At 38.5% G+C, this 24,119-nt stretch overlaps 3 protein-coding genes across 5 annotated transcripts; 1 reads left to right on the forward strand and 2 right to left on the reverse strand.

Moving 5' to 3' along the window:
• Positions 1-377: 377 nt before the first annotated feature.
• LOC148844862 (uncharacterized) lies at positions 378-6,323 on the forward strand. Of its 3 annotated transcripts, none has more exons than XM_088952669.1 (4): positions 378-498; positions 5,552-5,652; positions 5,733-5,885; positions 5,989-6,323. In XM_088952669.1, the coding sequence occupies exons 2-3, from the start codon at positions 5,559-5,561 to the stop codon at positions 5,879-5,881; spliced, it is 243 nt and encodes an 80-aa protein (XP_088808795.1). In that variant the 5' UTR covers positions 378-498; positions 5,552-5,558; the 3' UTR covers positions 5,882-5,885; positions 5,989-6,323. The 3 variants fall into 3 exon arrangements, with proteins under 3 accessions (XP_088808795.1, XP_088808797.1, XP_088808796.1); XM_088952671.1 differs by lacking the exon at positions 378-498 and adding an exon at positions 718-736; XM_088952670.1 differs by lacking the exon at positions 378-498 and adding an exon at positions 2,382-2,535.
• A 116-nt stretch (positions 6,324-6,439) lies between these two features.
• LOC148844863 (DNA topoisomerase 2-like) lies at positions 6,440-13,538 on the reverse strand. The gene is given in 25 exon segments (XM_088952673.1): positions 6,440-7,036; positions 7,039-7,311; positions 7,404-7,512; positions 7,605-7,669; positions 7,755-7,947; positions 8,050-8,241; positions 8,243-8,479; positions 8,562-8,611; positions 8,723-8,856; positions 8,858-8,907; positions 8,996-9,353; positions 9,435-9,568; positions 9,660-10,001; positions 10,166-10,330; positions 10,452-10,562; positions 10,647-10,763; positions 10,884-11,090; positions 11,177-11,376; positions 11,479-11,553; positions 11,556-11,748; positions 11,954-12,020; positions 12,125-12,417; positions 12,906-13,060; positions 13,063-13,228; positions 13,230-13,538. Coding segments are annotated over 25 exon segments (4,485 nt in total). The 5' UTR covers positions 13,479-13,538; the 3' UTR covers positions 6,440-6,686.
• Positions 13,539-18,610: 5,072 nt separating this feature from the next.
• LOC148844864 (leucine-rich repeat receptor-like tyrosine-protein kinase PXC3) lies at positions 18,611-22,757 on the reverse strand. Its single transcript, XM_088952900.1, has 2 exons — positions 19,442-22,757; positions 18,611-19,282 (listed from the first exon to the last, which is right to left on the reverse strand). Exons 1-2 carry the CDS (start codon positions 21,783-21,785, stop codon positions 18,957-18,959), a joined length of 2,670 nt encoding a protein of 889 aa, XP_088809026.1. The 5' UTR covers positions 21,786-22,757; the 3' UTR covers positions 18,611-18,956.
• Positions 22,758-24,119: the final 1,362 nt, after the last annotated feature.

A 24,119-nucleotide genomic window follows, 5' to 3' on the forward strand; every position in this document is an offset into this window, starting at 1 on the left:
CCTCCGGAATGAAAATTCATTTTACTTAAAAAACGGCAATTGACTTAAATCCTCCAAATCATATTTCTATTTTGCACGGACGCATCTTATGAAATCTGATTTTGATTCCCGTCCTAATCAAACAGGAAGGGGAATTCGGAATTCCCATTCCGATTCCGACTGCAAACAAAACGGACCAGCAGTTTGAAATTCATCACGGCGTAGGAATATGATCATGGGCGAGCACCCACGCTTTGTAACGTAACGTGCTCGATGCTCATTGGTTGAAATGATAGTCAACGCAAAGATTCTGTGGGCGCCGCTGAGTGGACACGTAGAGAGTTCTCCGCTCATTTAAGCCATTTTACTACAAGAGTTGCCTAGGAAAACATGAACAAATGAGCAATATTATATCTCCACTTGTTAACAAAACCTCCCTAAAAGAAGTTCCGCACGTCACCAACCAATCCTTCTTCTCCGCTCGCCGACTCAGATCCAGTCAAAGCTCTTCAGATCACGGTGAGTTTTAGATCTGTTCTCTCCTTTTCTCCCCTTCTGTTACTTAGTCTTCGATTAAGCTCTCATTATCTTCATTGTTTTTTTCTTTCAACTTCTTCTTAGTCTTTGCTTCGATCTTTAGTGTTGAACGTGAATCAAGGATTTTAGGTTTTTCTCTTGTTTTGAAGATTAAGCTCTCCTATTCGTTACTTTCGTGTTCTTGCGTTCTTTCTGGTCTCTGCGGTACAAATTTTCTGCAGTTAAGTATATATATAGAGAAACTGACAAGCAGTCGAATGCAACTTGCTTCATTTGAAGGTTTGCCAAATGAGTATGATTGACAACATTTAATCCCAAAATGAATTTGGATGCTTATGTTGTGTTTATCACCTAAGAAATTATGAGGTTCTGTTTATTAGACGAGGGGAGTGCTTTGATTTACTGTTGTGATAATATATGCTTCTTGCCAAGATAGGAGCTTCAATGATGGATTAGGAATCGAACTTGATTAATGCTTGCCTTCTCCTATAAGCAAATAAAACGAACACATGTAAGACAAGAAAGATTCTGGAAAAAGAGAAATGAAAAATTATGGGGTAAAATACAAAAACCTCCCCTATAGTTTCACTTCAGCAAAAACATCCACTTTATTTTCGAAAAAATCAACAGATACCTCCCTTTCGTTAACGATCAAGACGAAAATCGTATAGAAATGCATTTTTACCCTTACACTTCATTCATCTGACTTATTTGAAAAATACCGTACCTGATCATTCATCTCTCGTCCCGTCTTTTCCATCCCTTCTGACACCTCCTCTGCCCCATATCTCACTTTGTTGCCCCGGCTACTATCTCATAACTTCTCTCTTTCTTTCTCATGTCTTGACCCTCTTGATTATCTTTGTCTTCTTCAGAAGAGAAGAAGCTACAGCAGCAGGAGATATGTTGGTTAGGAGATGAAGGAGAGGCAACAATGGTAACCCGAAGCAAACAGACTCCTCCGCACCTACGTTAAGCAATATGGACCAAAGGAATGGCACCTCATCTTTCAATGCATGGGCAAATCCTATCTCGAGCGGTTGAAGAATTGTCTCAAACCTGGTATCAAGAAAGGCTCCTTGACCCTAGAAGAGCAGAACCTCGTCATTTCTCTCCAAGCCAAGTAAGACAATAAGTGGAAGAAAATCACCTCCAAAATCCCCAGTTGCACTGCCAAGCGCCTTGGCAAGTGGTGGGAAGTCTTCAAGGAGAAACAACTCAAGCTGCAACAACAGTAGCGATAGAAAACCCAATAGCAACAATGTCTCCTGCCCTCGGACAACCTTGACCCATCAACACTCTCGCCAACCCCACCACCCACCACCACTCCTGAACGCTCTCTACATGGCCAATATGACCACATTTTGGAAACCTTTGTAGAAAAGTATGTTCAGCCCAAGCTCCTCAAGCTCTAGCAGAAAAGTACGACCACATCCTTGATGCCTAGTCATCTCCCATTCACCGGACGACGACTGCGGTCTATTTTTTTTTTTTTTTTTCTAGCAAATTACCTAGTTAGGATCATTCCAGAACAGAGAAAATCTGGATTTCCTTACCAAGAACTAAAAGTTCACCTTCCATTTGCATTCTACATTCTTATTTCTTCTACTGTTTTTTTCTTCTACCTATTTCAGTTTCAGGGTTGTTGTTGACGGCTGCATTTTAGTGATGTTCTCATGCTTAATCTTGAAACAATGGCATGGAGCACCCTTGTAACTACTCGTCAACAGCCTAGTGCAAAAGACATCTACAATGCAGTACTTGTGGGGGCATAGGATGATAGTTTTAGGGGTACCAATGTCTCCAAGAAGGTAAATGCCCTTCATATATTGGATCTTAGAACAGAAAAATGGACCCAACCCAAATGTGAAGGGACCCCACCTTCCCCTCGTGACAGTCATACGATGACAGACTTGTGATATTTGGAGGTAGTGGAGAAGGGGAAACTAAGTTCGTTCTTCCTGGGCCGGTCATTCTTCCTGGGTTCGCTCCTCTTCGGTTCTCTTCAAATATAAAAAGGTAAAACTAGGATACGAAGAAAGGGCACAGAGGGGAGGTTTTTACTAAAGTGACAGAAGGGAGGTATTTGTTGATTTTTTTCAAAAATAGAGGGGAGGTTTTTACTAAAGTGAAACTCAATGCGAGATTTTTATGATTGTCAGAAACTTCAGGGGAGGTTTTTGTATTTTACCCAAAGAAATATGTAGTGAATCTCTCCTCAAGATTAGACATGTTCATGGGCCAAGCTCGGGCTTGGCTTTTGTCAAAATTCTGATGGGCCCAACCTGAAGCCCAGGCCCGAGACAGTGTAAAGTTGAGCCCAAAGCCCGGCCCATGAACATGTCTACTCAAGATGATACCATCAAATACTATTTGGTGCAGCGATGTAGACTTTGGGTTATTAGGTGAATTTAAATATGCAATGTCTAGCGTTTGGACAATTTTCATTTCATCAGGAAGACTGGGTTAGTAGATTATATAGGTTGAATGTTGTGTGATTTATGCACAATTAATTCAGTCAAATGTGCGTATAATGATGAGAAAAGTGTCAATCCTATAGAGACTAGATCATAGTACCAAATCAATTTTAAATTAACCTAAATTGAACTCGTGAATCAATTGAATAAATAAAAACTAAAAGAATTAATGCAAATCCAAATACTTAATAAAAACTGAATTGATGGATGAATGCAACTAGGGTTTAGATTTCATTCAATCAAGGTTACATAATTACCTATTTAATCCAACTCAAGACCAAAATTACCCTAAGGTATATTAAAGTTACTTGCATGTGATGGTGGATTTCCCTAAATTAATTAATAAGCTTTTTCAAATCATATTAATCCTTTATTAATCCAATTCTACCATCAAATTTCTAAGTAGTTGTCAAAAGGAAAAATAAGCATTAATTTCTTTGGAGACCTCTAATCGTAGAAGGGGATTTGACTCACTAAGCGACTCACTAAGCTTCCTTAATTCCCACACATGAGCTAATCATCTTTTGATATCATAGTCTATCATGCAATTTTTATTGCTTAGGGATCTAATTCATAACAATCATTTGGTCAGTCATGCATGAATCATCAAATCATTAAAAGATTGAACAAATAACTATATAATCTTAATATCAAAATCCATCTAAACCCTAGCTAAGAGAATTTAGCCAGACATCATTAAATTCAACATATTCAAGAAAATTAAAGGGGAAACACAGCAAGAATACATCAAAGAATGAATAGAATAAAAGGAAAATTTTAGCCTTTGGAGATCGAAGACAAGTGCAACATCTAAGCATTTCTCCCTCTTGAATTCAGATTCTTTCTCTCCTCTTTGGCGTGCTGAAATTGTTTCATCTTCTCTTATGATGTGCTAAGACTGCTTCCTCTTCTCTTCTCTACTGAATTCTCTCTAAGGATGTGCCCCTTTGCCTTGAGTCTATGGTCCTTTTTATAGTGCAACCTCCCCCTCAATTGCTTCTCAATGCAGACTCCTAATTCAACACAAATTAGATCTCTTAGTCCTAATCTCAGTTGAATTCCTATCTCTTCTATACTTCCAACTGCTATACCCAAAACTTTTAGCTCGAATTGCATTTGGTTAGTGGTGGAATTAGGTTGAGTGATAAACACAAGAATCGTAGCCATATCTCTTATCTTTAATTGTCCGTTTGAATCACCGCAATCTTAATTATAAGTAGAAAGTTATGCCCAAAATACGAGAACTATATCAAAACAGAAAATTTTCCGATTTTTTGTGCATACATATCAAATCCGATTTCAATGGATTCTCTCCTTCATGGCTACATCCTGGAGCATCATTGCTGCATGGTCCTTCCTCTATGATTATCTTGATCAATTAAATTGAATTCCTCCTTAAAATTACACAATTATGCTCCAAGTCATCTTGCAAGACAATTTCATCATAATTAGTGCAATATCATGCTAATTCCAAAAACATTATTACCAAAATCATCAAGTTAGAGATATGAAAATATGTAAAAATATAGGCTTATCACTGAACATACTTGTTCACCCATATTCCAAGATCAGTGACACTGTTGCAAATAACCTTGCTTCCATGGAGTGGCCAGAGCTTAGTTGGTTTGGTTTTCGTCTTTAAATAGCTTATGCAGTTGTGGCCTTGTGGGGCTTTTTTGCTTCATGCTCTAGCTTGTTTATTGTGATTTCATGTACTGACGTATCATGTATGAACTGCTAGACATTACCATCATTAACCAGATCAGATTGATACAACCTACTAATAGTTTAAGATTTTGACTTCTTTTGGATTGTAGTCTGTGATTTTCTAAAGCCATCATCCAAATTTGGAGTAGACTGTACGTAGAGACATGTCCTCTGAGTTTCCTACTTGTGATAGCAAGGGGCAGTGGATTGGATCAGGTTGAGGCAAAGTAATGGTTAAAAGGTTAATTAGGAGATGCTAGGAATGATATTATAAGGGCTTCTAGTGGGTTTAGACCACTTTATAGAGGCTATATAACATGGTGCCATGTATGGCTAAAGGATTTGGTATCAGCTGTGTCACAGCTCTAGATTGTAGAACAATCCTGAAACAAAGGGTATAGAGGGCAGCGGTATCTAGAGTTTACAGGTTAGGTGTGATAAGTAAAACTAAAGGGTTTAGAAGGGAAATCAATTAAAATCAAGAGGGCTTAGACTTTGCTTCTTTAGGGCTGCAGGCCAGTGTTTGTTAACATCCCTGAAAAGGATATAGGTTTTGAATCATGGTTCTAACTTCTAAGATGGAACTTGAGGATTTCTAGGCTGAAACAGGGTCTGCACTCTCTGCAATACCTGTATGTGAACTCCCGTTAGAATATTAGATTATCATGTTAGAGTTGTTTAATGCAGTGACTACTGTAGTTTCTTCTCTTTGAGGACGGATGTAGGGGTATTCTTGTCATAATAACATTTTAAAAGGTCGACGGGTCAAGGAAATAGGCTCCATTTAGATCAGCATATCTTACCATCCATATAATCGTGTATATCTCATTTAATTATTTAAATCTGTGCAGTTAAACAATGGCAACAAAATACATTGTTGGGTCTGTGTTGGGATCTTTTGCATTTGCATACGTGATGGGTATTTGGGTTGCTGACAACAAAGTACTCGGAGGTGAATTTTAATAAGCTTAATCATCTTTTCTTTGCATCTTTTAGTTTTAGCAACTCTAATTCTACTCGTGCTTAAATCAGGAACAACGCCAAGAACTGTTGAGAGCGAGGAATGGTATGAAGAAACTGATAAGAAGTTTCAGGCGTGGCCTCGTACAGCAGGACCACCAGTGGTGATGAACCCCATCCGTCGCCAGAATTTTATTGTCAAGGCCCGTTCTGAATCTTGAAGAGGTGATCCGTTCTGAACCAATTTCTTTTGATTGATGAGATAGAAGTCATCTGGATGAATGGATTTTTTGTTGACATTGAAATTTTCTTTCACATGGATTTGCAGGGGATGGTTGTTAAACAGAATCGATCTCCTCCATTTTAACTAGGCATGGAATTGATTGATACAAAAAAAAAAAAAAAACGTTATTTGGATCCGAATTATTGTCATGGAAATAAAATATTGTGGATATTAACTAACCTGTTGGCACTGATCACATAAACTTCTGTGTTTGAATTTCTGGTTATTTGTCTATGGAGTACATAGACATCTGTATACTGGTTTACTCGTATGTCTTACCTATATGTCTGTTCTGGTTAAACTACTTTCCGCTTAAAGAGATTTCCAACTTGGGACTTTTTTGTATGAGTAAATTGATATGTGAACCTTTTTTTGGTTAATTTTCCATATGTTTGTGAACCAGTGTCAACGAAACAGTGGGATCTCTGTATTGTCCAAAAATTAAGATAAAAATACAACCTGTGTCAAGATTTCTTTGACGCAGACCATTAGAACAGCCGAGAAGGTCAATGGGAAGAATCCTCTTGCAGATGCAGAAAAAAGCCACACTAGATATTTGGACAGGCACAACTTCAAGATAGTCCTGCAGTGTCACAATTTGCAATTACAACCTCTAATATTCAACATTCAGTTGAAAAATACAGACACTTGAACTTTGAAACTTCAGTTGGTAGAAATAGGAAACGAGTCCATGTTTCCAGTTAGTCTCAGCTAACAGATCTCAACACACCGACCAAATTAATCTAATCTCTATCCTCGTTGAAATCAGATTCTTCTTCAGCATCATGACTCTCGGAATCGCTAAGCACATACCTCGCCTTCCCCCTATTCGCCCTCTGTGGTCTTGGTCTTGCTACCACTTCACTCACCTCTTCGGTATTGGTGGAAGCAGAACCAGAAGAGGAACCTGGTTCTTCTTCGCTGAGCTTTGGAGAAACCTCCCCAACTTTTCCACCGGCCCTTCCCAATGCAGAAGCACTCTTCCTGTTGAATGGGGACGCCCTCATCTTCCTTACTTTCTTCTCCGGTGAGACACCAGAATTGTCAACAGGCTTCAGCACCTCTGTTATTAGCCTCTTTTCTTGGTTGCTGCAGTGGGTTTAGCAGCTGCTGTCTTGACTTTGGCTGCAGCAGGCTTTCTCCCACCTTTCTTTCCTCCTCTGGGGCCAGCCTCCTCAGGCTCAAAATCTTCGTCATTTCCATTCTCTCTCATATTCTCTTCTATGGTATGCATCGTTACGTCCATAATATCATCATCATCATCTGAATTTTCTGTGTAACTTGATGGGGGTTTCTTCTGTGCAGCAGCCATTTTACTTGGTCCTTTCTTTCGTGCCGCCGGTGGTTTAGCCACTTCAGTTTCCATTGCTGTGAAGGAAACAACAGTCAGGCGAAGAATACAACTATCTGGAAAGATGTATAAATTCCAAATTAAAAATGATGGGATGAGGAAAGTCCACCTGCTGATTGATCAGGAGAAGAATCAAGGTTATATGCAGCTAATCGTTCTTTTAGCTCAAGCACGTCTTCGTCATCCTCATCACTGTCAGCTAGGACGAGCTGGTCCTGCTGAAAGAAATACCAAAAGAAAAAGAAAACGAATTAAAACAAATTGTTGAAAATGCATGAAAATCTGGGATCTTTGATAAAAAATATCAAACCTTTTTAGCAGGAGCTTTCTTTGGACTACCTCTGCCCTTTGGTTTTGCCACCTCAGCAACGTTTCCTGGTGCATCAGAGGAAATGAGATGATTCGAATTGAGAGACCAACTTACAAAATTAAACTAACTCAAATTTTTATTCAGTCATACCTGTCTCCATTGCAGAACCAACGGATGCTGCTACAGATTCAGCCACTGGCTCCAAATTGCTGTTCTTCTTTGCATTAGTCTTCCGTGGATTTTTAGGTGCCTGTCTGGAAACCTTCAAGCCTGCATCACTCATCACCCTGCTTTTCAACTCCTTCCTTGCTTCCTCTGCCTGGGCATCATTCTTGTCTTGTTCCTAAATTAAGGGAGAAAAATATCAGACAAGAAAAACAGAAAATCTCAAGGAGAAGATTGTAGAACATGATCCGGAATGTAAACTAAACATCTCAGGACATACATCAAGCTCCTTCTCAAGTGCATCGAGGTCTCTCAGCCACAAGGTCTTTGGGGTTGCCTTTCTCAGCTCATCAACTTCATGGTTGAGCTTATTGCTATCCGCACAGAGCTCCTGAACATTCTCCAGTGTCAGGGTTCCAATTGCCATTGACAGAAGATACTCATAATCGCTGGCTCGTACACCTTTGCTGCTGGACAACCTCTGAGTTTTCTTCATTTTCCTCTGCATCTTCAGTAGCACCAGCTACTGCCACCTCAACTGTCTTGGTTTTCTTCGGAAATGGAGTGAAACCTTTCTGCTGCAATTCGAGGAATAGATCGGCTCTCTTCCTGTTGCTGACAATAATCTCTCCTTTCACAACCCCGAGGATGAACCTGACCTTGTTATCCAGTTTCAGTAAATCCAATTCAAGATTGTCCAATAGCACTTTCTGCAGGATTTTTTTTTTTTCAAACAAGAGATCAATAATCTTTCTAAAACTAAAAAACCTTTTTTTTTTTCAACCAACTCACCTTTCTCTTCTCATAAAATTCTAGTCTCAAATGAAAGAACTCCTCAAGAACTGCAGACAAAAAGAGAAAACGTGCATGTCAACGTAAGAATACACTATTGTAAATCAAAAAAAAAAGGAAGAAAAGAGAAATCTGGGCCACGTAAAATGTAAGATTCTTACTCTGTTCTGGGTTGTCATATTTCTTAATCACGCCTTTTGGATCAAATAGGTGCATGTTGCTTGTGCTGATTGTAGTGGTGAGCTTAAACTTTTTCATCAAACCCTCTTGCTTGGCTGCCTGCAAGTTTTCCTCACAGGATTACTTCAAAGTGTACTGTTGTGTCATCGTTGTGCTCCCTGTAATCCTGCAAGCAGTACACGATTTGCCTTGAGAGCTCTCTCAGAAGCCCCACCATCTTAGCTTAAGACTAGGAATTTATATTTTAATTTTACCTTGATAAATGGTTCCTTGATTTTATCATTCACCGTCATTATTGACTCCAGGAACTCCTTGTAATCCTGAGTCCATCTACGGATAGGTAACTCTGTAATTCTGAGTGTTGTCTCATTAATTTGCTCAATGATCCCACTAACAGTGTAGCTGGACCCAGCTTCCTTTGTTGCAGTTTTCTCAATCAATCCCCTGAAGCCTTTGTACCATGGATCCATGGCCTCCATAGGTTCACCATTCAACAAACGCCTTATATTTGCAACAATGTCCCTTGGGTTATAGTTAGGAATGTAGGAGCTCCACCCAGTCCTAATTCCTTCACTTCCATTAACTAGAACCATAGGTACAATTGGCATGTACCTGAAAGTTAAAAAGGGTATTAACATTTGCAAGACCTTTAATCTAAATTGCCTATCCTCCCTAATCTTTTAGAAAACTTACCAAGTGGGTTCAATGGATTGCCCATCTTCATTCAAGTAGTCAAGGAGGATATCATCATCCTTGGGAAAAAGGAATCTTGTGATGGGAGACAGGCGGGTATAGATGTACCTTGCACTTGCATGATCTTTGCCTCCCTGTAATTGGAAAGAGAAAACATTTCAGGTAACTAAAACAGGCTTATGGAGATATTAACTTAAAAGAAGGTTTACTTTTATTCATCCAAACCTGATGCCGTGTGCCAAATTGGCCATTTGGTTGGAAAAGGTTTATGTTGTTACTGCCTACATAATCTTGTGCCATTCACAAAATGGTACTCATGAGACACTGTTCACCATGATGGTAAGCTGAATGCTCAGAGACATAACCTGAGAACTGAGCAACTTTTGCTTCTTTGATGAAGTTTCTCTTGAAAGCACAGAAAAGAATCTTCCTTTGACCAGGTTTAAGACCGTCAACCATTGAAGGGATTGATCTTTGCAGATCAGCCATTGAAAACAATATAAGCTCCTTGTTGACGAAGTCACTGTACTTGATGAGCTTCTCCTTCTGATCAAGGCAAGTACCAGGCTACAGAGCCGCCAAGAAAAAGAAAGATTCATGCATGGAAGGATTCATATTCTGAGCTTCTCCTTCCGATCATGGAAAGATGGTTGTGATAATTGATTTTTCTTTTTTTTTTTTTATCTGGAAGGAGAGATTTTAGATTATGAATGCATATAAGGATTTCCAACCTCAAAATTCCGGAGCCAACTCTTCCGTGCTTCAATTTTTTTCTTGCTAAATGCAAGCTCAATTGCATCCCCATCCTGCTCATTTATCCAGATGAAATCTTTCTTGTGCATGTCAAGATCCTTGAAATATTCCTTCCCTTCTTTTGATGTGCTTGTTCCCAACCCCTGTGGACAGGGCCAAAGAACGATCGGGAATATGTGCAATCGGTTGACTTGCCTAAGTTGGCAGTATATAACCAAATTAGAGGTAGTCTATTTGAGTTCCTACTTATTTGCACTGACAAACCTTATAGTGCTTGATACTCCACCCACTGGCATTTCCCGCCAAGCTTTCCTTCCATGATTCATATTCTGGCATAGAGTACAAGGATAGGACCCTTCCATTTTTACGAGTTGCCTATACCAGAATTAGGAGTGTTGTGCAGCATTAGATATTTTTCTAAATTTAAATTAACATTAGGTCAAACTATCATATACCAACCTTCACAATAGGTGTTATGAACTCCACTAGGAAAGAAGGAATCTTAAGCAGAGATGGCCAAAATGTGTGGATAAAATTAATCAATAGCCCCTTGATATGCGACCCATCATGATCTTGTAAGCAAGGAAGTTAGAGTTCTGTTTTATTCTTTTTTTCCAGATGATAGCAAGTGAACCATGAAATAGTCCATTCTCAGGATGAAGTCACAGAGAAATGACAGAAGTTAGACCTAACCTGATCGGTCATTATCATCAAACGGCCATATCTGAGTAACTTGACACTGTCATACTCCTTCCCATGCTGCAATCCGAGAATCTGTTTGATGTTCTGGATTTCTGCGTTCTCCATGATCTGCTTGTGATTCGCTTCCCTCACATTGAGCAATTTGCCTCTCAATGGAAGCACACCATAATGGTTTCGTCCCACAACAGAGATCCCAGCCATCTATGGAAAGTCCAGTCAATACAAGCATTCCTTCCACAAATATAATTAAGTTGCATTCATGTTGAGGAGCACTACTAATTACTTGCAGCAAGAGCCTTGGCTGAATCTCCTTCTGTCAAGATCAAAGTGCATTTTTCAGAGTTCTTTCCTCCAGCATCATTAGCATCCTCCAGCTTAGTAATGCCTGTGATCCTCTGTCTCTTTGCCCCATCAGTTTTCTTAAGATCCTTACTCTGCTTGAAATCTGCCCATGAGAGAAGATTTTCCACCACTCCAAACTTGGCCACTGCAGCAAAAGGTGTCATTAAACACATGATAAAACTCAATGCCTTTCCAAGACTGTACATAACCTATATGTCCATACTAATGTTAAATTTAGGCTACAAACCTTTTTTCAGGAACTCCTGTGAGAGTTCACATTTTGATCCAAAGCTGTTCTGACGAGTTGTCAATGTCTCTTTGTCTGAGAATCGAAGGCAGGGTTGTCAATGAGAGCATTGACAAAAACCCACAAATGATTCTTTACAGTATGGGCCTTTAGGTTGGCATTCTTGTTCTTCTTGTTAACTATAGTCATCACATGGTTCGTAATCTGGTTTGTAACATAGTCGACATGAGTCCCACCCTTGATTGTTGCAATTCCATTCACAAAGCTGACCTGATAAAACCAACGCACCCATAAGTGTGCAAGTTCCACAATCAAGACTATCAAACAAGAAGCCATTTCATGGCAAAGCTGTGGGAGTGCATTACCATACAAGCTTTTCTAAGCAATAAAGATCAACTCAAGAAGCAATGCTTCAACTGTAATACCAATGATGAAGAAGAAAAACTCTGTAACGAATTAAAATGAGCATAATTACCTGTTGAAACTGCCCTTCACTTAGACTCACGCAGATATCCCACCTCTCGTTAAATTTCTCTGTGATCCTGATAGAAAAATGGAGTCAAATGAGAGGGTATAAATTAAAAAAAAAAAAAAAAAAGAATTACAATGTAAATAGGTGGGGATTCTATTCATCCTAAAGACAAACCTTGGGAGGGACTCTGGCCTGGTTTTGGAAGCAGATTGAAGGTAGAGATTGACGTAATCAAGGAATGATTTCACAGGCACCCTCTGCCCATTTAACTCAACCTTGACTGTCTTACCAAGACAACCCGCCAAATCAACGACACGCTGTTTCATCAGCGCGAGTACATCATCTTCAAGATGGGTCATATTGAACTTAGCCAATTCTGGCTTAAATGTAACTTTGGTCCAGTTCTCGCCTTCCTTGCATTTGGTTATGGTGGGCTCTGATTGCTTCCCCATGTTGTTGGAGAACACCTTCACGAAAAGTAAAACATAAGATTTTCTATGAACCCTAAATGGAAAACCAAAAGCAAGAATTGAAACAAGAACAGGAATATTATTGCCAACAGATTCCCTACGGTATTGCCATTTTCCAACAGATTCGTGAGTGATACACTAGATCCATACCAAGAATTTGTTTAAGAAAAGATGCAAATGTTGGAGAACACCTTCACGAAAAGTAAAACATAAGATTTTCTATGAACCCTAAATGGAAAACCAAAAGCAAGAATTGAAACAAGAACAGGAATATTATTGCCAACAGATTCCCTACGGTATTGCCATTTTCCAACAGATTCGTGAGTGATACACTAGATCCATACCAAGAATTTGTTTAAGAAAAGATGCAAACCCAAAAAACCTCAATATTCAAGGTTAACATAAACCAGAATTAAGAAAAAAAAACAAAAAAAAAAATCGATCGAGAAATTAAATAGCATGATCCGAGAAACCACAAAAAATACCTGTTTGTACTTCTTCTGCCTCCTCCCGTCAGCAGTCTGGATAATAAACTCGGTTGAGAATATGTTGGTCAGCTTCGCACCATATCCATTCCTCCCACCAGTCGTCTTCTTCACTGTATCATCGTAATTACTGCTCGTCAAAAGATGCCCAAAATCATCTCCGGCACATACACTCCTTCATCCTGGTGGATCTCGACCGGGACCTCATCACCATTGTTGTACACACTAATACAATTCTGTTCAACATCGATATCGACCTTGACTGAATCCATGGATGGATCCCTCTGCTTATTATCGGAAGCATTTACGAGGATCTCATAAAAATATCTTGTAGAGGCCAGGGACGTAGGTGACGGGTCGGTGCACCATCTCACCACCCTCATAGACCCAGAGGGTCTGAGTGTGTTTCTCGATCGAGCCAATGTAGGTGTCTGGTCGGAGGAGGATGTGCTCAAGTTGGGACTTCTTCTGGTATATTTCTTCGATGGTTTTGCCGGGCGCGACAGGGGGTCGAGAGCTGGCAACATTGACATTGTTGCTTGTCTGTAAAGGGAACTTCTTCTCGAAGGCCATGGTGGAGATCAAAAGCTGATGAAACACAGAGATTGTGTCAACTGTCAAGGGAGAAGGAGAGTGGAGAGATCGAACGAAGAAATGGGGAAGAAGGATGTTATATATTGGAATTTGGAGGGTCTGCCTTAACGGTCCAGTTTTTTGTATTTGAATTCGAACTAGGCGGGTTTTAAACGGAGGGCCAAGATGAGTTGGGGAGGATCAGACGGTTTTGGGATGTATAAGTGGAGTCCCACTATAGTATGACTATGCTTGTTAGTCCCACTATAGTATAGTGGGTTAAGATGACCATGCTTGTTGTTGGTATGAATTCGCATTGGCACCGAGCGCGCCCCACATGCACATCCAACCGTGCATTGGAAACGTCTCCGAATGACAAATGCGAAATATTCCCAATGCACGGTTGGATGTAGTTAATTTGGGAAAAAGACTTTTGTGCCCCTAATTATCCTTTAAATTTTCAAAATATGCAATCCCCTTTTCAACTAAATGTATGAAAGATTCCATTGGATAAATTGACTTATTCAGTTAAGCATTTTTCAAGAAACACTTACCCATCTTGTTTTATTTCCTAATTAAATAAAATAAGATAATGATTATTTTAAATATAAAGCCATTATTAAAATGGACAAGTTTATTTTATGATTTATCTCCAGACAATATATCTATAATGAAGTGAAGAAGAGATTTTTTTTTTTAAACATTATTTACTTGTTGGTGATGACAAATATATGATTCGTCTCCAACAAACATGCTTAGAAATTTATAAAATTGAATTACAAGCATAGACTAATGGAGGACTGGCAGATTTACTCTTTTTTCCAATTAAACCGTTGTTGGGAGTAAATTATGAAACCACTTGCAGCATGATATGGTTACTGTACTCAAAAAAATTAGGGTAAATTACAAAGACACCCATATTATGAGGTCAATGACAATTAGTCCCTGGCCTTTCATTTTCCCTAACTTTTTACCTTGTGACAAATGCATCTGGCTGTTAAGTTAAATGACGAAAAGCATTAAATTACCAAAATACCTACACAAACTTTCTATACTGACAATTACCCCTGGCCTTCCATTTTCCCTAACTTTCACCTTGTGACAAATGCATCCCGGTGTCAAATTAAATGACAAAAAGCATTAAAATACCACATTACCTACCCAAACTCTATTTACTTTCTTTCCTCACACATTTTCTCTTAAACCCTAATTGACCCAAAAATACTTTATTAAAATACATCTGGACTCTCAATGACAAAAGGCATTAAATTACCAAAATACCCACCCAAACTTCTTAACTTTCTTTCCTCACCCATTTTTCTCTTAAACCCTAACTGACTCAAAAATACTTGTATTGTACCTCCATTGCAAAGCTCTGCCTAGTAATTTCAGAGCCTTTGTCTCTAAATCACCTTATAATCGTTAATTTTTTGTTTTTATTCATAGCTTTACCATCTTTTAGAGCTATCCAATATAGTTTTCAAATCAGTCAATTGATGTGGAGAATTTTCTGTTGCTAAAACATAAAGCTTTTCGTCCTCAATCTGACTTCATTAAAAGTACTAGAGGTTGGCTGGGGAAGAAATGCAATTTGAGAAATCTGATAGAGCTTCTGTTTGTGTGTAATAGATCCCACATAGGTTACTCACTTGTTTTGGCAAATTATCTAAAAAGATTTTGTAGAACCAGGGATTGACAACTGATAATACTTGGAATTTTGCAATTTTCTTGTTGTATAGAATTTAAATAAATAAGAAAATGACAGTTTGAGGATGCATTTTTCACAAATTTTGGTCAAGATCAAGAGGTTAGAGACCAAAAACCTTATTTATTTTAGGAAAAAATCTCGATTAATACCCTGTACTTTGGGCCTATTGCTACTTTGGTCCCTAAACTTTAAAATGCAACAATTCAGTACCCAAACTTTTAAAACTTGACAATCTAGTACCTGCCATTAACTAGCTGCTGACCAGCCATTAAGTGGCATTTAAAAAGACACAAATGCCCTTCAAGTGTTATTTAATTTTCTTTATCAACCATCTAAACGTTGACAAAAAATATAACAGTCCCAAATCTTTGCCTTTTCCATTTAAGAAATTTGGGGTCACGTTTGAGTGGGTATTCTGGTGACCCCAACTTTCTTGAATAGAAGAGGCAAGGATTTAAGACTGTTAAATTTTTGTCAATGTTTGGATGGTTGATAAAGAAAATTAGATGACACTCAAAGGGCATTTGTGTCTTTTCAAATGTCACTTAACAGTTGACTAACAGCTTATTAACAACAGGTACTGGATTTTCATGTTTTGAAAGTTTTGTGTACTAAATTATTGCATTTTAATGTTTGGGGACTAAAATGACACTAGGCCCTAATAGGGAATTGTCACTATTTTTGAAAACAAAACCATCTTATTTCCACATTCTTGAGAGATGTTCCTGGCGTGCAGCTGAATGTCATTCTCTCAGCACACTTTTTTTTTTTTTTGTCTGGCCGCAGATCCCACAATTCTTGAGGGTTGGGAACCATTGGACACCAACTCAATCTAATATTGTTTTTTATTATTTTGGTAATTTCCAACCCAACCAAATTTTCAGTTATAGCAATTAATCTTTATTTGCCCAAATCTGGAAATCAATTCATAGCGAATGAATTTAGGTGGATCAAGTGTTAGATAAGCAGTAGCTCTGTAATTAGGAACATGTATAAATTGAATCAATTATCAAAACCAATATTTTTTGTTAATTTAGATGGACTCCGGGCCAGTATTTGATTGGCCACACTATATCCTCAAGAACTTTTGATGTTTAGCTTAGAAACTTCTTATTGCATTTATCTCAGAGCAGTCAAATATGGTCCTTGCTTTGGATCAACTGACATTGCCATTTAAGTAGATAGAATTTTATTTATTCAACTCTTTAATTCTATGCAGTTGTTTTTCTTTACATCTCTTTCCAATATTCTTTTTTCTTTTAATTACATGTTCCTAATTAAAGTAGTCTGGATCAAACGGTTCAAGCGGTTGATAGATTTAACTCTTAGAGAGGTAGGTGACTGTCAGCTGAACAAAAATGAAAGAAAAAAGGAAAGGAGGATGGAACGTTCACTGGCAATGATGACAGCGACAAAAACGTCAATAGCAACGCTTCTCCCCAGCCCTTTTGGATCTCTTTCTCTATGATCTCTATGATATCTCTCTCTCTCTCTCTCTGAGAGAGATTTGAGATCTTGTCTCAATCCCCCCCCCCCCCCATCTCTCTTGATCTCCTCTTTTTTAATAATGCTTCCTTAAAAAAAAATTAAATAATTTTTTATTGAACCACAAACCGCTGCCAGATCAAACAATCTAGTGGTTTGACCGCACGGGGCAGCAGTTCTCTGACCAATTCAACATTTTTTCCCAAAAAAGCAGTTCAGTCCGAAACCAGACTTGGAGACATGACCTGTTCCTGGGCCAAACTGTTCGACTGTCCAGTCTGGTCCGGTTTTCAAAACAGTAGTTCAAACAACACTAGTTCAATTTTCAGACAGAAAATAGCTTATAAACCCTAGTCAACATCTATGTATTGATTTCCTGACCTTAGAGAATCATGTACATACAAACATACACTATTTGTCGATCAGCTCCATCTTACCCTCCATCCACCCCTTGGTCTTGATTTTCTTTTTATTCTCCTGTTTTGAACACCCCCTTAGAACCTCACTTTCTCCAGTTGACAGCCATAAAGCCCAATTACATTTTCATTGCAGGCCTATATCTCTTAACCCTACAGCTTTTCACTACCCACTCTCTTCTTATCAAGAATAAATCAGAAAGACATGTTCTTGCCAGGTACGTACGCCTGCAATGGACTCCATGAATAGCAGTACTTGTACTTCAGACTTACAAACTGGAATTTTACAGGAAACCCCTAGAAATTAGCCATAGGTGATCCCATAGCCACTACCTATTTCTTCCTAAAACAAACTCCTCAATCAGTTGGTGACTTATCAATCCTCAGTTTCCCTCTCTGGCATCAGAAACTTAACTCCGATGATCATCAGATTCCAGCACTTTCCGGAATCTGCTGCATCAAATTGCCCGGTTCAACCATCCTCATTGGAATGTTATTCCAATAAACTCGAGATGTTCGCATTACTCCTAACATTAAAGTTGTTAAGTGACAAGTGACAACTAGTTGCCCTTGATATCCTATATACAAGTTAAAATATTCAGGCTGTACTGTCGTTTACCAACTTGTTCACCTGCATTCCAATGTTGTCTAATCAATCATTGAGTTTTCTTGCTAATGACCTAATGGAGACTTTTAAAAGGGTTACTTATTTATTACTTTTGTAATTGAATTTTTTACTTTGAGGTGGGTGTTGGGGGACAAGATCCTTAACCAAACTGCAAGCAACTCAGGCTGTGTTTGGTTTGATAAACAGAAAGTTGAGGGAAAGTTATAGAGGAATTTCAAAAATTTTTTTTAAGAATTTTCTCTTAACTTTCTGTCCGTCTTATATTTTTCAATCAACTTTCTGCAAGCAACTAGTTCATGATTCCAATAATTTTCTTGCTGTCCCTATACATGCCAATAGTACTTCAAGTGTGATGTTTTAAAATATACAATTTGTCCAACACAAAGGAAAAGAGAAGAAATAAAAAAAAAACACCATGGACAATTTAACAGTCATTAATAGAGTATTTTGGTTGACATAAAACTAAAGACATGAAAAAACCATGTCTCATGGCAAAGTATTTCCGCTATTAGAAATCCTTCACATTCTGCTCACAGAAATATCAACTTAACATTAGTTTGGCTAAAAGCAAAGGAAAGCATCACTCTCAACTTCCAAACATCAAAAGTATTTTAGCATTCACCCCATAATTTGTTTCTAGCCAACATGCTCAAATTTATTTTCTAATGTTAAAAGAGTCATGTGGTAAAGGACATTAGAATTGGTTGGTGATTGAAATATCATATTGTAAATATGAAACCAAAGTTCATTTAAGACACACAAGATACTTGAAGACTGGTTGCTTGGTTAAGTACTAATTGTGGAAAGTCACACCAGTTTCATTAAAATAGAGAACTATGTTGGATTGTATCTCTGCCGACATGCATGTTGGAAACTATCAACTTTAACCATATGATTATAGAAAAAAATATTTGCAGAAATTGAAAGCATTCATTGCATGAATACATCCCCCAATCCTGTTAACAATTCAAAATGTATACATGCTGCCTTCTCCAGTAAACACTTTAAAGTGCAAGCAGATCGACAATGTGAAAGACTAACCTATGAGAGCTAACACATTCTTCAGGGCCTTCATCTAAGAACCCCTTCTTCCAACCTTCAGGGTCCTCTTCCTTTGATAGATGATGATAGTGGAGAATTCAACTGATATTTCTATATTCAATAGTATAAGAAATTTATAACTATGAGATTCTGGCTCCCAGGTTTTAGAAATCTGTGAAGCTCAAATAAATGAAATACCATCAGCTTTGCTTTATTTCTTGGAGCATCTCCACAACCTTCTTCATTTTGAGCCGTTTGGCTGGTGTGCTATCCGTGCATAGCAAAGCAACCTTCAGAACTGCAAGCATCTCCTTCCTCCAAGCAAAGGAGACTGTGCTCAACCTTGCATCAAGTATCTGCTCTGGGGTCTCTCCTCTTGCTGGAGCTCCATGAACCCATTTTACTAGATCTATCCCTTCACCAAAGGCCTCATCAACTGGTAGTCGTGTTGTAAGAATCTCAAGTAGCACAACTCCATAGCTATAAACATTTCCTGGTGCTGTAACTTGCATGGTGTATGCATATTCTGATTGAATAAAAAGTGTCAAGGGAAAGAAAACAATGGATAACCATATGCATGAAATATGCAATAGTTTTGAAGCAAGAAAAGAAAGAAAAAAAAACAAAAAACAAAAAACAAAAAAACAAAAGGAGAATGTAAAGTGTATTTTAACATGTAGGGTACCTGGGGGAATATAACCAAATGACCCTGCCACTGCACTAATACTTGCAGTACCCTTTGATGGATCCAAGAGCCTTGATATCTCAACCTCCCCAACCAAAGGCTTGGAATTGGCATCTAACAATATGTTACCTGAGGAGATATCAAGATGGATAATGGCCACATGATGAAGGAAAGACAACCCTTGTGCTACTCCTATAGCAATGGAGAACCTTGTTGGCCAGTCTGGTTCATATTCAGCTTTCAAACTGGAGTCATGAAGTAGCTGAGCTAATGTGCCACCTGGTAAGTACTCATGCAGCAAGAGAACAATGTCTTCATAGATTATGAAACCCACAGGCCTCATCAGATTCTCATGGCAGAGTTTGCCCAGCCTTTCGAGCTCTCTAATCATCTTGTTCTGGTGATGAATTACTGCTTTGTCTATAGACTTAAGTCTCTTTACTGATAGAATTAGCCCAGATGGCATAACTGCCTTGTAAACAGTACTGAAAGTTCCTGTGCTGAGCTTATTTGAATCCTTAAGAGTTGTTTTAACGGCAGCATCAAAATCTATTGCCTGCCTGAGGTTCTCAACAAAGACATTTCCTGCTATTATCAACGGTGGGTTAGCAGTTACATCATCTGCAATTCCTGCAGCAAGCTTGGCAGCTTTTTCTTGCTTCTCCCTCATCATAAACAGTACAACAACAATTGTTACAGAAACAAACACTGTCAAACCAGAACCAATCACAACTAAAACGATCTTATATGACACTTTGTGATGGTATCCTTCACCACTAGGACCAAAAGAACCCCCACAGGAGGAATTTAAAGGCTCTCCACAGAGCCCTTTATTACCTGAGAAGCTTGACTGTGGGCTCTTTTGGAATGGTGCAAATGTTGGTACTTGGCCTGTGAGAAGATTATTGGAGAAGTTAACCTCAATCAAGCTCATCATGCCCTTCAGTGCAGATGGGATATTCCCAGAAAGCTGATTGTTAGAAACATCCAACGAAACTAACTTGTCCAGTTTCCCCAATTCAGAAGGTAAAGGTTCGTGAAGATGATTGAAGCTCAAGTTGAGAGCTATCTGCAAATTCTTAATCCGACCAATCTCTGGAGGAATACTGCCAGTCAAATAGTTGCTGCCCATTTGCAACTCTAACAGTTTTACACAATTTCCAATCTTATGAGGTATCTCTCCTCTTATTGAATTCTGGCTCAATAGAAGGAATTGCAATCTTGCTGTGTTGCAAATGTCTTGTGGTATGGTTCCATTGAATCTGTTATTGCTTAGATCAAGCTTGTTAAGGTTCTTGCACCTAAGAAGGGACTTGGGAATGTCTCCAAAGAGATTGTTACCAGAAACAATGAATTCCTGCAGGTTCATAAGCTCTCCAAGCTCTGGAGGAATCATCCCCGTAAACCCATTAAAGGCTAAATTCAGGAGGGTGAGGTTAGAGCATCGAGAGAACTCTGGAACAATCTCACCTGAAAGATTGTTATAATCCGCTTCAAAATATGTAAGGCTACTGACATTACCAATGGCTTTAGGAATATTCCCTATAAGTCTGTTGTTCCCAATTCGGATACTGGAAAGGCCTTTGCAGTTCCCAACCAATTCAGGAACATTCCCAGTCAACTTATTCATTGTCAGGACCAAAACTTCCAGCTTCCCCAAAGCAAAAATGGCCTTTGGTATAGGCCCTTCAAGGTAGTTTGAGTGAAGGTTCAACAACTGGAGCTCAGATGAAGAGCCTAAATTTTCTGGAATTTTACCACTTAATTCATTCTCGTAGGCTGTAAAAACTTTCAGATTGGATAGGTTGGCCACCCATTTAGGGATGGAACCATTCAATTTATTTCCAGAAATTTGGAGATCACGTAAACCTTTCAGATTCTGAAGGTCATCAGGTATTCTTCCAACAAGAAAGTTATTGGAGAGGTTCAATGACCGAAGGCTTCTGATGTTTCCCAACTCAGGGGGAATCGAGCTTCCAAACTTATTCCACGATAAGTCAAGAAACTCGAGCTGGGACAGATTCCCAAAGGCTGGAGGGATTGGTCCATTAAAGTTATTGTAAGAAAGGTCAAGCCACTTTAAAGCTTTCAGCTCAGAGGCTAAACTTATATTACCTCGGAGCTCAAAGTGAGAAAGATTAAGCATTTCCACCGAAGACCCGTTGGAGCTGCAGTGTACAGCTGCCCAAGTGCAGTAATCCGATTCATTAGAACCCCATCCAGGTACTGAGAGCTCTTCCTTGAGTGCCAACATTGTTGATCGATCATCCTTCTGTGCAACCACCAACTGGGTTCTGTACAGAAACCCAAGCAGGAAAAGAGAAAACCATGGAGAAAAGGCCATTGCAGGTTCTCTTCCTTGTAGAACACTTCTTGCTCAACAGTGTTTAGAACATGCCATGAGAATGAACATGAAGAGATATATCATTTCCCAAAACAAGGAGCACAAAAGTAATCAGCAAGGCATAGATCCTGCACAGAACTCACTCCCTCAGGGCCCAGTGAGACCGGCGAATGCCTGAACCAGTCCTAACTAAGGCCTGACATTCACCACTAGCTCCCTCTTTTCCATCCAAAAACAATGACTCCGTCAAAACAACCTTCTCTTTTCTCCAAAGCACTCAGACTTTATGTGAAGAAAGCCTGAACGTCTCGCCACAAATCTCCTTTTTCTTTCCTTTAATCAAAGAATCAAAATTTATGATGATGAAACCCCACTTTCTTCTCAAAGAACTTGGTCACTAATCAACAACATCTTCAAGAACCAGAGCTTCCTATGAGAAAACAATTAGGCCTTTCAACCTCCCACAACTTCAATGAAAGCTCTGAAAGACTGAAACCCGAAATGCAATCACCTCCAACTTCAAATCCACACTTAAGTGCAATTTCTCAGTATCCAAGCATCTTAGAAGTCACCCATTTCTTGCTTGCAGAGAAACCCAGACCCACCAAAAGTTCAATATCGAAACTCGAACACTAAACAACTTCTAACACTGTCCATCCAAAAATCAGAAGAAACTTGAACAAACACAAAGACACTCCACTCACAGAACTTGGGTATTCATTAAAACTCCCTCAACATTCACAGAGCTTCCATGATTGATGAGGAGAGGAGAGTACGACGTCCCGGTGCTGGTTTCACGGACCAGATGTTTTTTCCCCAGTTTCTTTATCAAAACGAGAGAGAGAGAGAGAGAGAGAGTAAAAGCCGTTTGAAAAGAGATGGTAGGGAAATTCTCCCACGAAAAATGAACAGAAAACAGTCATGAGTCAATGAAACTGCGAATGTCAGAGACAGTCTTAACAGGAGAAATCCAAGGCAAGATGCATTCTAAGACGGTTTTGACCCCATGAAGCGTGTTTGGCAGCAAGAAGTACAATGCCTGAGCGCCAGCCGTTAGATTTACAGCATAATTATGTCAGAGAAAATCGAATGGTGCTCATCAATGTCATAATCCAATACCAAATGCTGTGGTGGTATGGCATTGCCATAGATACTGGGGCTACGTCATCGTAATCCTACAAAGGGATTCTGTTTGGGTTGTTTTGGTATGTTAGGAGTGAGGTCCATCAAATTCAATGGACTTTAGAACCAGGACCATTCATTCATTGAACAATCAAGGTGGGCCACTGGCCATACGGTTACTGCGCATCATAGTTTGGTAGATTTCAAGGTCTTTTTTTTTTTTTTTTGAGTAAAAGGTCTATTCTTGGTAAGTTGGTGATTCAACAGTCAAGTTTATTACTTGATAAAGGTTGGGATTGAGCATGACAGAGGATGATGGGCTTTTAAGGGTACCACTAAGATCTCTTTTTCACTTTTTGATAAATCATACATTTCTTTTTCTTTTCTTTTATTGACAAATTCTTTTTAACTTAAGTTTGTGGGAATAGGTCTGAAAACGTATTGACCATTATATGGGGTCTTTTGCTTTTTGTGCTTGTATATAGGGCTGTCAATACTCAATAGATCTGATGTTGCTCCAATCCAATCCAAATATAATCCATTTTTTAAGTGCAATCCAATTAAATTGGATTTTTTAGGTAAAATATGTTATGCATTGGATTAGGGGGCTGGGAATAGAGCAAGGTGCAAACTTACTGGTGATAATTGTTTTGTTTAAAAAAAATAAAGGGGCTGTTCACTCCGTTGTTGTTTATTTAAAAACCATTATGTCTGGCATTGATCTTTAAAAATGAGAAAATTTGTTGAAAAACTTTTTTTTTATTTTTTAACAGTTAAACATTATTAAGCCTCACGTTAGATGAATAGTGAAAAATGTCTTAGTGTCGGAAAAAAAACATTAAAAATAAGCTTTCCTAATAGATGATTCTCATACAAATTAAGATAAATGTTTATTTGATAAAGGATTAAAGCAAACAACATTTCAAATTCTATTAGGGAAAATGCCTATATGGCACTGAAATGTCACCAATTTTCAAATAAGCAATTAGTTAGGGGTGGTCACAAGCCAAGCTCTTCATGAGAGTTTGAATAACTACATATAATAATAATAATAAATTATAGAAAATAATATATATAATATTTTTATTTTGATATATAAAAATAATTAATTTTTATTCTTAATTTTCTAAATATCAAATAAAAAATATTTTTTATATATAACTTTTTATTTTTATAAAACATTTTTCTCAAGTCGAGCTTGAGCTGAGCAAA

Source organism: Nelumbo lutea, chromosome 7 (assembly GCF_056320005.1).
Source record: "Nelumbo lutea isolate HS-2025 chromosome 7, American lotus-T2T, whole genome shotgun sequence".
Classification (NCBI taxonomy): Eukaryota; Viridiplantae; Streptophyta; class Magnoliopsida; order Proteales; family Nelumbonaceae; genus Nelumbo; species Nelumbo lutea.

Bases quoted from the DNA above. Each gene is read 5' to 3' on its own strand.
- LOC148844862 (XM_088952669.1), top strand. From the start codon at position 5,559: ATGGCAACAAAATACATTGTTGGGTCTGTGTTGGGATCTTTTGCATTT. The intron at 5,653-5,732 runs GTGAATTTTAAT...TGCTTAAATCAG, and splicing joins TGACAACAAAGTACTCGGAG to GAACAACGCCAAGAACTGTT.
- LOC148844864 (XM_088952900.1), bottom strand. From the start codon at position 21,785: ATGGCCTTTTCTCCATGGTTTTCTCTTTTCCTGCTTGGGTTTCTGTAC. The intron at 19,283-19,441 runs GTACCCTACATG...TTATTCAATCAG, and splicing joins ATTTGGTTATATTCCCCCAG to AATATGCATACACCATGCAA.